The 16,178-nt window shown below is 37.9% G+C and overlaps 1 protein-coding gene across 7 annotated transcripts in view; it reads right to left on the bottom strand.

Moving 5' to 3' along the window:
• The window catches only part of SMARCA2 (SWI/SNF related, matrix associated, actin dependent regulator of chromatin, subfamily a, member 2), a 131,368-nt gene that overhangs the window by 51,131 nt on the left and 64,059 nt on the right, over positions 1-16,178 (bottom strand). For all 7 annotated transcript variants that reach the window (XM_061477781.1, XM_061477780.1, XM_061477777.1 and 4 more), the window contains 5 exons: positions 14,306-14,472; positions 11,506-11,669; positions 8,797-9,024; positions 5,708-5,785; positions 1,378-1,596 (listed from right to left, as the gene is read on the bottom strand). In XM_061477781.1, coding sequence (XP_061333765.1) covers positions 1,378-1,596; positions 5,708-5,785; positions 8,797-9,024; positions 11,506-11,669; positions 14,306-14,472 — 856 coding nt within the window. The remainder of the gene's footprint in view (positions 1-1,377; positions 1,597-5,707; positions 5,786-8,796; positions 9,025-11,505; positions 11,670-14,305; positions 14,473-16,178) is intronic.

Genomic DNA, 16,178 nt, shown 5'->3' with positions numbered 1-16,178 from the left:
TTTCTAGGTCTTTCTTCTCCACTGACTACTTGAAAATACCAAGTACCAAACTACTGCAGTTTCATAAACTTGCTTAGACTTACAGCTGATGTATAATGCAAAACTTGCTCCCTAAGCAGCAGCAGAAACTCAATTAGCTCTTAGCACAGTTTTGCACAATGCACTCTCAAAATCATCACATTTATAACGGAAGTAGGTAAGATTTCTATGCATTTGTAGTAAGTTGTACACAAAACCTACACTGTACATGCTGCATTAGGTCTGTAATTACGTTATGACAAAACTCACCTCTGTCCATCGATGTGGACTAGTTTTGCACATACAGTGTTTTACCGATATCTTTTGGAAATCATAACATTATCAAAGAATCACAGAATGATTTGGGTTGGAAGGTATCTTTAAAGATCATCCAGTTTAAAACCACTGCCATGGGCAGGGGCACCTCTCACTAAACCAGGTTGCTCAAAGCCCGGTCCAACCTGCCATGAACACTGGCACACTTTCACTGGCCCATCTCTCCAGCCTATCAAGGTCCCTCAGGATGGCATCCCCTCCCTCTGGCGTATCAACCAAACCACATAGCTTGGTGTCACTGGCAAACTTGCTGAGGGTGCATCAGTCTCACTGTCCATATGTCAACAACTTTGTTTGAGATATGTTAGAAACAGATTTCCTGGTTTTGAAAAGACTTTCCAACAATCAATCCTCATGTCCTTACCACCCATTACTGTCATTCTGAAAAGGTACATGCATTAGAATTCATCAGATGTGTATTTCACAGAAGAATGGCAGAAATCTTCAAGTACAGCAAAATCACAGATTTGGTGTGAGTTAAGTTTAGAATCTTTATTTAAATTCTTGTATCATTTATCAAGAGTCTTAATCTCAATGGAGCTAAGAAATGCTCAGGACTTGGATATGAAACAGTATGAGAGAAAAAAGACTGGTCAAAGTTTCCAAATTCTTAAGAGGTGTTTAAAAACAGTAACAAAATGAAGCTTCTGCAGCACAGAAAGCTGTAATATACCCAGATCACTGGTCTTCTTTCACTGTGAAAGCATTCTTGATACACCTTTAAGACAGCACTTATGGAATTAAGATGTAAGAAATATGTCAAGATTCATGGCAACAGAATAATTACATGAAAAAACTATCCTGATTCAGCATTTAATAACACTGACTTAAGTTTCAGCAATGCAGCTTAAAATCTACTTATGCCTTCAACACAGCAGCAAAAGCTGAATAACAAGAATATTTAGGCCTTGACTATAATACTGTGCTTTTTCTTCCTGGTGCAACTGCAGTCTTCAAATAGGAAAAAGAAACAACACAAATGAATAAATTTCAACTGTGAAGGACAAAAAAGGGATAACCTACCCGCAGCCACTGTTTCTCTGTAAGAGCATCACTGTAGTCCACATCCCTGCGTTGACGGGATCCTCTTCCGAATATTTTCTCCTCTTCTTCTTCACATGTAAGCCTTTCAACTTCAGCATCATCCTTAATAATCCAAGATGGTAATTCATCTTCCTCCATCAAGCGGGGCTTACGCTTGGGGTTTCTTGCATCCTCCCTGCGACGGTCCATGTCCATGCGCTACAATGGCAGTTGGAAAAGGATAAAACGATTTCAAGGGCAAATATTAAGTGGACCATGGAAACCCCTGGCTATCTGAAACTTTAAACCAAGTCCTTTGCAGGTATTCCCCGTCCATAATCTTCTAAATACTTTTTAAATGCAGCTATAAAAAGTAGCTACATTTGATGATTTTCAGTCAAGTTCATTACTCCATAACTAGCTTTTACTGAGGTAACTGAGACAACTTAGCAGCAGCTAAGTGATACAAAGCAGATCACAAGAACACTTGTGTTAATTAAACACATCTTTTCCTTTTCAGGACAGGTTTTATGATTTCTTTGTATTCATAAATGTGATCTGCAGATAACTAATCATGCCTTTACAACATTCTCATGAGGTGTTACGTAACTAGAAAGAGTAACTGAAAACACACTAGTTTTGTGAGCCTGGATATCAGAAGAAAACTTAGAAGCTAGTATTAGAAAAAGGGAATGGAGAGAAGAATTCAGAAAAAATCTTGCCTACACAGTGCCAGCCATGCTTAAAGCAAACATGCTTAAAGAACTGAATTTTTCTTGATCTTATTGCTATACTAGGCCAAAAAAAAAACCAAAACCAACATATAAAAATGTCAGATAAGATTAGGTAAAGTGTTAAGAATATTTGAAAGTAATGTTAAGATGTTAAGCTGAAGTTGAAATTATCACATAAATTTATTTCAAGTGTGGTAAACAATCACCTCATACAACAGATATGGACACTTGAGGATACATTTAAATGGCCTACTGTATATTTGCCAGTGAGGTGCTTTATAATCCTCTGAGGGAAACATCCACCTCTCTCTATTGACTATATGCTGACCTGGGCTTCTATGGTCCTGTGAATCCCATTTGCATTTTTTAAGGAGCCCATATCAGGTAATATGAATAGCCTTTTAAATAGGCCTTTTGAAGTACTGAAACAGCAGTAAGTTGCTAAGCAGAGAAAACAAATAGATGGCCACCAAGCACTTAGTTTCCATATTTAAAAAATTAACATAAATAGACTGGCATCAGAATTGTCTGTAGCATCACAACAGGCTACTGCTTTGGCCCACAGACGTTTGTAAAAAGCGTTCTCAGATATGCACAAACCCCTTGTGTGCATGATGCTGCGCTTATACAGGATGCTAACTAGACATATCATCCTTTCATATATCCATCCAAGACACAGATATGCATAAATTCAGAGATACTATCTATCTATAGAGGCAACTCAAATCCAGCCAAATTTACCAACCGAGGCTTAACGATGGCACTGTTCAATATGCTCAATCTTCTTTCATCTTGACACTTCTCAAATACAAAGATTCCTGTAATACTACCTCAGGCACAGCATCTTACAAGCCGTCTTTATTATCTCGTCTGTTGCCCAATCTGATTTCTAAACTCAGTGAAAAGCAGAATGCAAGATGCGCATCTTCAGTCTGTAGGCCCAACTACATTCAAGATGCAACTACAAATACATGTGGGTTTTCACCGTCCTTCATTACCTCAGACAATGACAAATGGGCTGTATAGCCTTTAGTGTTTTAGAGCAGACTTCTGTATTTCATCATTTAAAGAACACCTCATTCAATCTGAATTAATTTCAAAAAATTTCTCATCCCAGCCAGACAACTGGCTTGGTTTATTGTTAACTTGGCAACCAGCAAGCTGCATTGAGAGAAGGCCCAAATGGGATAGATGGGATAGATTTCTCTATTGTTTACCAGAGAACTCCAGTGAAGTCAGGGACATCGTATTATAATAAGTACATGAAATGAATGCTGAACTTCTTTTTTTATCCCTGATGACCATGTTTATAACTCTAAGACAAATACTGAACACTAAGGCAGTATATGTTGTAGCTGTTTTCTGAAGTAAAAGCACTCGGGAAGAAAAACCAAAGACATTCTCACACTGAGACTAAAAGATACATCCAACCATTTGTTTCTTCTCAGGATACTAACTCAAACTACTTTTATCTCTGGAAAACCTCTGGTCCTATCTTCCCATACCTTACCAAGTATTTTTTATCTATTGTTATATATGTCATTGTTTAATAGCCCACTTGCACACATCTTCTTTCGGAACACTGTATTTAGCTCTACAGCTACATTTCAAGATCTACACCAAAAAATACTTCTAACATGAAAAGTGAACACAGTACAGGTTCTCAAGGAACCCATCTACTCTCTTGCCTACTGTTTTGGAACTGTCTCCACTTTAAATAAGCAGAATACATGCTTTAACACCTCTAGGCCTAGTTAAACAAACACACCAAAACACATAGGGAATGAGGTTCCACAAATATCACTGAGGTAACGAGTATATAAACGTATACTCGTTTGTGCCCTTTATCTGACTAAGCAAGACCTGAAATATTGATAAAAATAAGACAAACAACCCTGACTGTCAAACTTATTCTTCAGACTTTTCTAATCAGTTTATTAAAATAATAATTAAAAAAATTACTAACAATTATTTTTAGCCAGTTAATATTTAACTTCACTGTTTCTATCAAGTATTTTCAAACCCCTGGCTTTCAAAGCATGCTAGCTGTGCATCTTCAAATTTTTATTACCTACTACTAACTCTTTACTCTCCCATAAAAACTTTCATGTAAATTGGTATGAAAAGCATAAATTCAGCCCACACAGCGCTAAAACTGTCTTCACTCTAGGCCCTCAACTGTTTAACTGAATGGTTAACAGCCTTCAAACTTGATCCAAAAAGGTAACATTGCAGACTTTTGCTGTAAATAGACAAATTCATCAGATACTTTCAATCCACGGATTAGTTCTTTCCTTCTGGGTCTGAAGGCGAAGTACTGAGAAGCTTTTTACAGCAGCAGATCCGTTTTTGTAGAACTCAAGGTACTTTCAGCAAATAGTTTGGCTGAAATTTATCATTTTGGATGAAAGGACCACCTCTTGGTTTCCTTGCCTGCAAATCACTGAAGGAAAGTTTTAAAAGACAGGTGTTCGTAAGCACTTCTTTTCTGTGCAGCCTAGCTTTAGGGGTTTCAGCTCTTCTGAGGTAACAACCAGTGAAACTGCACAAGAGGGCTAAACTGTCAAGTCAGCAATGACAGAAGGCACTGGCCACATGGGGGACACACGGCCTTTGCCAGCTGTGCACCTGAACCAACAGGTCCCACTTTGGCTTGTTGCACTTCTGTAAAAGGACCCCTGCACACTTGTGTACAGTGACATTTTACAGGTGAATCCTGGAGACATTAAAAACCTGTTGCACTATCAATGGTTGTTTCTGTGGATACCACCCAATATACTTTCATTCATATACATATGAGTATCTTTCTTGTTTCACTTTGCAGAACAAAGCACACCATGTAGTATTAGAGGGATGGTACTTAAAAGTATAATAAATAAATATAAATACTTAAAAGTATTCTCCTGTTGCTGTGTCAGTGATGTTCAAAGGTCTTCCAGCAATCCCCACACTGTACACACACTAAAAGGCAAGAGCCATGCCTATGCTGACATTTTAGTAATTATTCCATCATTATTGTAGCAGCGCTAACAAAAAGAAAGTACTAATAAAACTGCATTGCTTGCATCTGAACCAGTTGCTAGCTCTACTCCAGTAACTGTTAGACAGTTGTAGCAGCAGAGATACAGCTAACTGGGCCTTTGACAAAACCATCAGCAAACCCAGTTAGCTCACAAAGTCAGTCCACTAATCACTAATCAGTCCACTAATTTACTATCTTGTTAAGTTCCCATCTCTGTCTTCGCCAATATCATAGACCAAAAGTCAGAAGAAATGTTGAAAAATTAAAGTATATTGTAGTATTAGCAAGCCAAACTGGGACTATTAGCTTTGCACTGTAATTTCTCAGATCATGCCAAACTCTTCCTCCAGGCTGTCACTGTTCCACTACACTGTCTGCAAGGATCTCCGAAGTCTTTCTGTCCTGTGAAGAATCCTTTATTAAAGCAGACTACTGTCATTTCTTCAGACAAACAATGCAAGTAAATAAAACCTATTCCTCCAACGAAGTTTTCTAAAATTTGCACGACAAAAGGGTAAGGCCTTTGTCAAAAACACCACAGAAGATACTATACTTATGATAATATCACCCTTACCATAAAGAGATCAAATTCCTCCTCTCGTCGAGCAATCATCTGATTCAGAGTCTCATCATCAGGAACTTCATCTTCCTCCTGGTTACACACATGGGTAAAGGTATTAGAAAGAAGCTACATGCAATTTGAAGTAACAGCCTCCATCAGGTCAGTCTTACTGACCTTCCTTCTGTCACAAAACCTGTGAAACATGCAAAATGAACCTAAAGCTTTTAAAGTATTCAGCAAGTCAGAAGTAACACAAAATGGACATAAATCAGAGAGACAAATGTGACTTATTACCACCTTCATGAATTCAGAATGAGGAAATGAGCAAATACGCAATCAGGAAATTTTGGGTTGTGGTTTTCCTGGGTCAGAAGCACAGTTAGTGCTTCAGTTAAAATATATGCATTTCCGTTCTGCTGTTTTACAGTACTCCCTCAGAAATACCACTCTGCATCTTGAGGTCTTTGCTGTCAAAGCAAGAAGAATGAAAATGTCTGGGTGAAATAAAAAAACAAATAAACAACAACAGTAACAAAAAACAACAATAACAAAAAAAAAAACAAAAAAAAAACAAAAAACCAAAAAGAAAACCCAAACAAAACACATTGTTACACTGGAACATACTGGTTCCTGCATAGGGCTTGCTGAACCTGTATTACAGTTTGCTGCAGACTTCAAATTTTTCATGAAAACTCATGCTTTGTACTCTGTGAAATGAGAGTACAGAATGCTGCATATGGCACCAAAAAAAAATAATGTTATGTAGCTTTTGTTTTTTCCAGAAATAAACATAAATACCTTTACCTATATCCACAAACCTCATTTTCCTTCTACTGGCAAGATTTCTAAACCTCAGAAAATAAACCATAGTTCTTATTAATGCAAGTTGCAACAAATGCCTCTGTAGCTTCATGAACATGTAATTTAAATTTTAAGATGGAAAAAGGGACTGGGAAAATGGTAGAGAGCTAGTTCTTCCCAGTTCTAGCTAGTGCTCCTTCAATGTTCAAATAAGGAAATTAACATAGTTACACACAGAGAGAAAAAAAGAGTACAGATCCTTTCTTTTATGATCAGTGAAGAAAGTCACCCTCATGAAAGTTTTCCATGCTCCCTGTCACTTCAAACAGAGCAACCTGTGACCTGAAAAAAATAAGGGATCCCACAGCACAAGCCACAATGTCAGCATCATCTGTGGTTGGTTTGACTAATCCTGCTGCCAACCAGGAAGAAACCTTGGCAGAAGAAAAATTAACACCCATTCCAACAAAAAAAAAAAGCCTCCAAGTTACTTCAAATGACCAGTCATACATTCCTGTCATTCCAATATATCTTTCTAAATACACACAAATTACCTCCTTGCTTTATCTAGTACTGCTATCTCTCATTCAATATTAAAAACTTTGTTTTCAGTGCTGTTGCAATGAAGAAGGAATGGCTGACCAGGGCTGGATAGTGCAAATTCAAACCCTCTTACTCCATCAGCATTTTCAGTGTTTAGGCAAAGTTTTGCATGGTCTCTGTCCACAAAGAAATTTTATTGGAAATCTTCAACTTCAGCCTGTTAGGAGTCAGACTGCAATACTAATGCTTAGTTTAAAGACTGACTGGCAATCAGTTAAATTTGCACTTGCTCAGGACAGCAGATTAAGTGCATCTGAACAACACACAAGAAGCAGATTGCTCTGAAGCCATGTATGAAATAAAGCATGTCAAGTAGGCCTGAACCACAGTTCTAACTTTTGAAACATTTTCAGATAAGTATTTTCTAGAGCTCTGAAAACGTAACGTATTTATGTCAAATTTAAAAACAAATCCACAGGCCTATTGAAAATTTCTATTGGTTTCAAGTTCATCTATCTACTCATATAGATGGTGTTTGCTGCTTGAGAACTAGTTTTACTTGATCAAAAATGATACATATAAATCATCCCATTCATGAATTCAGACCTTAAATAAAAGACAATTGCTGGTAAACTGTTTCTCAGCCTTTCTCAATACAAAATCCTATCTTAAAGATGTACTAGCTTTCTCTAAATTCACAAGACAAAAAAATTACACAAAAGGAAAGATTTAACTACTGAAGAAGTAAACTCCTTGGTCTTTGAAACTTTACATACCGAAGGATGCCTGTGAAACACAAACTATAGAATCTTCTTTTCTTTCAGTGTGTACCATATTCAGACATACAAGGCATATTCAGAGGCAAAATCAGGCTTGAAACCTCTGCGTTTTTAACTAGTACAGGATATTTTAACTATTATGGGTGGGGAAAACTGCAGAATAGATTTCTTTTGCGTATGCCTTCATATAATTGATATGTTAATACACTCTCTCCCAAATGCAGCTTTCATTCAAAAACTGAATTCTGTTCGCATTAAGAGTCTGCAGTGACAAGCATAAGAAGGGACTTGCCATTCCACACTCACAATTCCAGTGAAGAACGCAATGAAAACACAGGCACATACAGTCAGTGATTCTATCACCTCACTTCCCACAATTATAAAGAAAGACTTGATAGCTGTTTTTATATAACCAATTGTTTCTTAAAGAGGAAGTGATAACCAGAAATCCAGATTGGACAACAGTTATTTTCCTGGCTTGTCCTAACCCCAGAGCACATCAAAGCAGGTTTTTACTCTTACCCAGGATCTAAAAGAAGCACAGTAGGCATGGTCTTTCATAATTGAACCTAGGTAGTACTAGTTGTTCAGCATGTCTGAAAATCAGATTACTTAGTTTAACATACAAACTGGATTTAGGAACTGTTTTAAAATCTGTTAAGGAAAAATTCTTTGTCTGCATAAAATTTTTTGCCAAAAATATTAAAGGGTGGAATTGGTTGAAGTTACAATGCCTAATTCTACACTAAGACAAAATCATAACCATTACATCACAATCATTACATTATAACCCATTACTGTGACAAAAAAAAATTAAAAAGAAAAAGAGAGAAAATACAAAGTTGTTTCTTTGACTGGATGGTAAGAATCTGATGACACTTCTACTTTCAAAGGAGATTACAATCTTTATAACTGATGAAAAAAATGACTTAGTACTTCCTAAAACATCCTCTTACTGTTTATTTCTAACTACCTTACCTCATTTTCTTCTTCGTGCTCTAATATAGCCTGTAGGAAGGCTCTCCTTTCATGGCTTGAAGATTTCTGATCGAACATTCCAGCCTGAATGACTTTTTGATCTACATTCAGCTTATACTTTGCAGCAGCAAGTATCTTCTCTTCCACGCTGTTCACAGTGCACAGTCGCAGGACCCGAACTTCATTCTGCTGACCAATTCGGTGAGCTCTGTCTTGGGCTTGTAAGTCCTATTAAGCAGAGAACAGAGTGTTTTATATTTTGAGTGTGCTACTGTAATTGCTCTCTGCTTAAAGGACATTATAATGCTGAATTTTTTTGGGGGGGTATAAAAAAGGAAGTACTCAAAAGGCAGTCTACACCATAGTTCACATTGCTCATGGTTCCTCATTGTTTTCTTTCTCAAAACTTCATCAAGACGCCCGCAGGGGGAGAATTGAAAGGAAAAAACATTGACATACTCTGTACAGTGCAAGTGCAGTAAGCTAAAAACTTGGTGAAAGCATGTGCAGTGACTGAAAAAGGCTGATGCACCTATTTTTAACCCTTGTATTCATGATGTACATATTTTTAACCCTTGTATTCAAGGATCATGGCTTGTCAAACCAGAATGAACCCTAACTAAAATATTTCTTGACTGCAGTAAAAGAGAGCAACAAAATTACTAGGAAAAAACCCATACATAAACTGATCTACTAAAGGCTGTAGATTATTCTTAAATATCTTAGCTAAAAATTTTTTAATCTGTTGAATCAGCTTTTAAATTGGAATATTTGCATGTGAAAAAAGCTTAAATATGATCCTACTGACTGAAAGTTCATCTATACAAGAATGAGAATCAAAGTATTTATTCTTTGGTCAGGTAATTGCACTTATAAAAAATGGAAGTAGAAAGGACAGAGGTGAAGAATTTCTTTTGTTAAATCAAAATTTCATATATTTTCTTAGAAAAAGCAAAATGCATTGATTCCTATAAATGATGGGTTTCTAATGATGCATTTCTACTTCAGCATAGTCAAATAACGAAGGGTACGTAACCTCAAAATACTACCACAGTTTTGTCCTACCTAACAACCCAGAAATTTCTTGATGTAGAGAAAAAAAAAAAAAAGAAAACTGGCAATTAATTTGCCTATTTTGGTACAGTACCTTGCTTTTGCATTGTAAGCTCTCTCCTTCCCATAATTCCCTCCTCAAGCATTACGTGTGATGCAGCTGCTGCAATCTAAAGGTTTATCTGAAGTATGTGTGAAGAGTGAAGATGATGCCACAATAAGAATTTGTTTATATAATAATTCTCAAAAGTACAGGAAAATGGTAAACTAAGGAAACAGAAGTTTTTCATTTCTTTTTAGTCTCACTTCCCTTAGTTTCACATGTGGCTATTGACTATGATGTGATTTGTATATATTTGCGCAACAGCTGAAAAGACACAATTATATACTTCCAGAAGAATCTAATTTACTGCCGTGGTTTAAGCCCAGCTGGTAACTCAAAACCACACAGCTGCTCGCTCACTCCCTGCTTCTTCCTCCCCTGCTCCCAGAGTGACGAGGAAGAGAATCAAAAGAATGTAAATCCCATGGGTTGAGGTAAGAACAGTCCAGTAACTACGGTATAATACAATATAATATGGTATATACACAACTGAGTCCAGTGTAAGGTATAACACTACTACTACCACCAATAGTAATAATGGTAAAGGAACTAACAAGGGGAGAGAATATAAATCTAAAAGCAGAAAAGGAAAAGAAAACAATAAACACAAGTGATGCACAATACAATTGCTCACCACCCGTTGACTGACACCCAGCCCGACCCAAGCAGCGATGTGGGCCTTCCCAGTAACTCCCCCCTGTTTATATACTGGGCATGATGTGCTGTGGTATAGAATACCCCTTTGGCTAGTTTGGGTCAGGTGTCCTGTCTCTACTCCCTCCCAGGTTCTTATGCCCCTCTTCAGTGGCAGAACATAAGACTGAGAAAGTCCTTGATCAGAGTAAGCATTACTTAGCAACAACTAAAAACACTGGTGTGTTATCAGCACTGCTCTCCGACTAAAGCCAAAACCAAAGCACTGCACCAGCTACTAAGCAGGAGAAAAACAACTGTTACAGCTGAGCCTAGGGCACTTACATAAGAAAAAAAAAAAAGAAAAAAGAGAAGACATTAAGTGACAAAGACTTCAGTTACCTCTTCTGGCTTTCTGAAATAAGCCAAAGTGGTTTGATATCGTCTTTTCCTGGCAATCTGTATTCACTATTACCCACCCACACCAATGCACAGTGCAAGGTCAGTGGCTCAGGCCAAGACTGCTGCACTGATACATCCTGTAACTTCCTGAGACAAGACAGCACTCCACACAGCCCTTACAAAAATATTCCAACCTACCTAATGAAGACTCAACGGGAAGCTACTTACTAATGTCCTAAGGTTAAAGAGTAAGTATAGCTACATAAATGAAGCAGGTTATAAGGCTCCTATATAATAAACATACACAGACACAGAATTATTCATTGACTGAAACCAAAAAACTGTGTGATTGCATCAGTTTGCCTTGCTAATTCCTCCCAAAGCAGCATTTTATGACTTCCCTGGGCCTATTCCTTCCCTCATCACCCCCCAGCTATATCCCTAATTTAAAGAAACAATCCAAAAAAAGCATCGTGAATTATGTGCACATTTCATGAAGACAAGTAAATAGAAGTAACCTGGTGAGGATTCCAGTCACTATCAAAGATTATGACAGTGTCAGCAGCCTGGAGATTTAAGCCTAGCCCTCCAGCCCTTGTACTTAGCAAGAAGATAAAGTATTGTGACCCAGGTTCATTGAACTTCTTCAACAGAGCAGCTCGATCCTCCGATTTTGTTGTGCCTGGAAAGAAACAAAAAAACCCACAATCCTGTCACAAAGCTGTGAATTGACATAATAGAAATACAATGTCCGTTACTAAACGTAAAAGTGGAAGAGAAATTTTAGCACGCTTGCTCTTTGCTGTCTTTGCCACATTTTCTGCAATATGGAATAAACACTGGCCATGAATGTTTTGGTCAACCGGCTATCACTTCTAAGAGGTGGACTTCTAAATACCTCTTTTAAGTACTTCTCTTGACATTTCGAAAGTGGACTTTAAAATGTTGGATAACATTGTTATACCTTTTTAGGACTCACATAAATTTCAATTCAGTATACACAAACAGAAGAAAACTCTGGCTTGATTAATGTCTTCTGGTCACAGCAGCATCTAATTATTTTTAGAAGTTACCTTCCTAGAGATTTATCAAAATGTCTGTGCTGCCTTCAGAGTGGTAATTAATGCAAAAGGATTGAAAACTCTTCAAAACTTCTAATCTTGATTGTGATGATGCACAATGGCAGAGTGAGAGCAGAGAAGGAATTCAAACATGGTGAAAACATAGACAAAGTTCTAAGGAAAACCCAAGCTCTGTACACTCTGCTGACTGGATGAAATCCATGTACTTTGACAACAATCTGTATGCATCACCTTAGCCTGGTCCACTGTTTGCCTTATATTTTTTATAGTTCTGCCTGTAATTGAAAGCCAAAGAAATTCTGCTATTTTTATTCAGGTATGCACAGAAGATGAAGCTTTTCTATTACTGTAGCAGGTTGACCCCAGCTGGCTGACAGACCTTCACTCACTCCCCTTACTCATCTATATGGGGAGAGAAAATCAGATGGAAAACCTCCTCGGCTGACATAAAGTCAGTTTTGTAAAAGCAAAAACTCTGCATGCAAGCCAAGTAAAAAGAGAAATTTATTTTCTGCTTGCCATCGATAGGTAGCTATGCAGCCCCTTCCTGGAAAGCAGGGCCTCAGCAACTGTAATGATTGCTTGGGAAGACAAATGCTGCAACAAGGAATGCCCCTGCATCCACTTTCATTTCCCTCAGCTTTTATTGCTAAGCATGTCCTTAGGTCAGCCTGGGTCATCTGTCACAGCCAGGTCATTGCACACCCCCCAAGCTACTGGCCTTGGGGGTAGAGGAGTCCTTTGGAGATAAAGCCTGGACACTCTGCAACCACTGCTCATCAACAGCCAAAATACACACCACCAGTGTGTTAACAACCTTGCCTAGCAAATGCAAAGCACAGCACTGTATCAGCTGCTAGGAGGAGAATTGGCTTCATCCCAGCCATACGAGTACAATCACATAGCCAAACTGCTGGCCCACAGAAACCCATTCTCTTAAAAAGCACATGACTTGGGTAGAAAACACCTTCATGTGATAAGACAGCTGGACAGAATCTACATATACATGCCAGCATAGAATGATGATAATCTATAATCACAAAACTGGAAAAGAAGAAAAAACAGTTCATCTCACTGATTTAATGGATCACCTGCAAAACCTTAATGAAATGAAGGAACTGTATTTACCATACTGTATATTTCCACAGACATTATACATGAAAAAGAATTAATTTTAAAATACATGGTCTAAGGTAATTTAAAATATTTTAACTGTAATATAACTACTCTTTCTTGAATGGAAGCATTAAAACACTAGCAGGCCAGAGGTGCAAGGAGGGTTTTGCTAACACAGTACTATATTCTTCTGCCAGTTTTGACAAAAACATCCTATGGCACAGTGAGAGAGCTCGTTTGCGTCTGAGTTTCATTACTCCATTTTACATTTGAGGATAACAGCATTTCTAGTTTTGTTTACCTTTTCTTCCAAATAAAGCATGAAGCAAAGAGTCGACTTGAAATGTTGTAAAAAGAATATTCAAAGGACCTTAAAGTCTCATTTTAGTCATGTTATTCTTCATGTTCCTATTAATCATTGTTTTTCTATTAAAACGTTAGTCTGATAAATGCTGCTGGCCTATGTAATTACTATAATGTGTGAGATAAACATATGAAGTAAAAGTAATATTTAAGAAGGTCAGTGTGAGGCAGAGATCATCAACATGGAAAAAAGCCAAAATGGAAACTTCTTTCAAACAGGTTTAAGCCTCACATAGGATATGCTGTTTTTAGCTATTCTCCTTTCAATACTCCACTATGTTTCTAAATAATCTTTTCATTCAAAGGTAATAAAACATATCTACACATAGAGTAATAGAGGCTACTGACCCTCCTATGAAATTCAGGAAAACTACAAGTACTTTACTTGTCACTGAAATTCAGTTATCCTGTGGAGAATAGCGGTTGAAGTTTAATCAGGTACAAACTAATCAATTCCGCTAGAATCTAGGCAAAACACTGGCATTGTCATCTCTCATCATGAGAATACTTTCAGACAACTTACACAGTGACAACTGATTGGGCCCTTCGATTTTTAAACCTTGTTTGAAGAAGAGATCAGCCCCTGAACATCAAATCTCTATATAATCTGCATTCCAGGAACAGACCTGAGTGTCCATCAAAACAACCCCTCAAACAAATGGTTTGCAGGTTAAACAGATAAAAGTGTCAAAAAGCCCAAACTAATGAAGCATGCTACCTCCTAACTTATCATCTGTTTTTTTTTTATGTAGCTTACCATCAAGACGTAGGTAAAGGAAATTTCGAAAGGCAAAATAGTCTTCCATAATGGTCATGAGTGATGTCATTTGACAGAAAAGGAGCACACGATGGTTAGTAGCTCGTAATTTTGGTAGAATACGATCGAGCAGCTCAAACTTCCCTGAGGCCCGATAAAGTTCGGCTCTGTTGAAGAGAGAAAGCACAGTAAATGCCAGAATAAAATGTCATTTAGAAAAGTTTTTGATCATTATTATGTCAGAGTACAACAGAGACATTAATTTACTTTAGATAAAAATTACTAATAGCACTTTTCTCTCTTTAAAAATATTTACGTTGATTAAAATGAAAAAATAAACATCCTTGTGAACTCCCGTTCGGAAAGGATTTTTCTTCAGTTACAGAAAATGTGTGGACTTTCAACCACATAGAATACCTTCCATTATGAAACTCTATTCTGTTTCATTATTTATTAAAAAAAAAAAACATTAGTTCTCAGCTAGGTAAGCATTTTATCAGTTAAGACATTCACCTGCTAGTTTTGCTTTTAAACCGCATTTACTGCAGCTATAAGCTGTATTCATCAGGCACATGTTTGAAACAATTCCTTTTCCACTCAGTGACTATGCACAAGAGTGTGAAATATTTCAAACAGAACTAATATACAGAAATAATGGGAGGAGTTTGACAAAGGATATACTCTTTAGCCATGTAACTTTGGTAGTCCTGAACAATGTTTAGTTGCTTTGATTAGCTGCTCTTGTCTTCTATGCTATGAACTGCAAAACAGACAGCACCAAAATTCAAGCTGTAACTGAGAAAATGAATAAAACAGTATGTCTAAATCAGCATCACAGTGATACACCTTACAAAAATAAATTTCATATAACTTTTTTCTAACCTTGGGTCTGTACTCTCAAAATATGATTTATCATTAGCAATGGTATATGTAAGTCCACAAGATACATGGCCTACTGATATGCACACATATGTGATCAGCTAAACTATTATGGAGACAACTAATCTGGTATACTAGGAAAGGAGACAAATAATCTGGTATACTAGTTAACAAAACAAGTTATTAAGACCTGAACAGGAAGGGGGTCAGATGGTAGATGCACACGTTTCTTGTGTGTGGGGAGAACGGCTGATACACCTAAGGCTGTGCTGCCATTCAGCAGGACCTTGATAGGCTGGAGTACTGCATGGAAAGAAACCTAATGAGGTTCAACAAGGGCAAGCATAGAGCACTTCACCAGGGGAGAAAGAACCCCAAGTACCAGTACAAGTTGGTGGCTGACTTTCTGCAGTTCAGCTGAGAAGGACCTGTGTGTATTGGTGGATGACAAGCTGACTATGAGCCGGCAGTGTGTCCTAACAGCCAGGATGGCAAACACCATCTGGGGCCAGCAGGTCAAGGGAGGTGATCCTCTCCCTCTACTTGACCCTGGTGAGGCCATATCTGGAGTCCTGTGTCCAGTTCTGGGCTACTCAGCACAAGAAAGACAAGGAGCTACTGGAGAAGGTCCAGCGGAGGCTATGAAGGTGATGAAGGGTCCACAGCATCTCTCTTAGAGAGGAGATTGCAGGAGCTGGGCCTTTTCAGTCTAGAGAAGACTGAGAGGGAATCTGATTAATGCATGTAAGTATCTCAAAGGTGGGTGCCAGGAGGATGGTGCCAGACTCTTTTCAGTGGTGCTCAGTGACAGGACAAGGAGCAATGGCCATAAACTGAAAAACAAGAAGTTTCACCTCAACATGAGGAAGAACTTCTTTATGTTCAGGGTAGCGATGTAAGAACTGGCTGCCTGAGGAAGTTGTGGAGTCTCCTTCTCCGGAGATACTCAAAACCCACCAGGACACATTTCCATGTAACCTGCTCTAGGTGGCTC

The sequence above is a fragment of the Pezoporus flaviventris genome, unplaced genomic scaffold (assembly GCF_033815535.1).
Source record: "Pezoporus flaviventris isolate CSIRO_AGI_PZ_B2104156 unplaced genomic scaffold, CSIRO_AGI_Pfla_v1 ptg000108l, whole genome shotgun sequence".
In the NCBI taxonomy this organism is placed as follows: Eukaryota; Metazoa; Chordata; class Aves; order Psittaciformes; family Psittacidae; genus Pezoporus; species Pezoporus flaviventris.
This window is presented reverse-complemented; position numbering and strand designations above follow the sequence as displayed.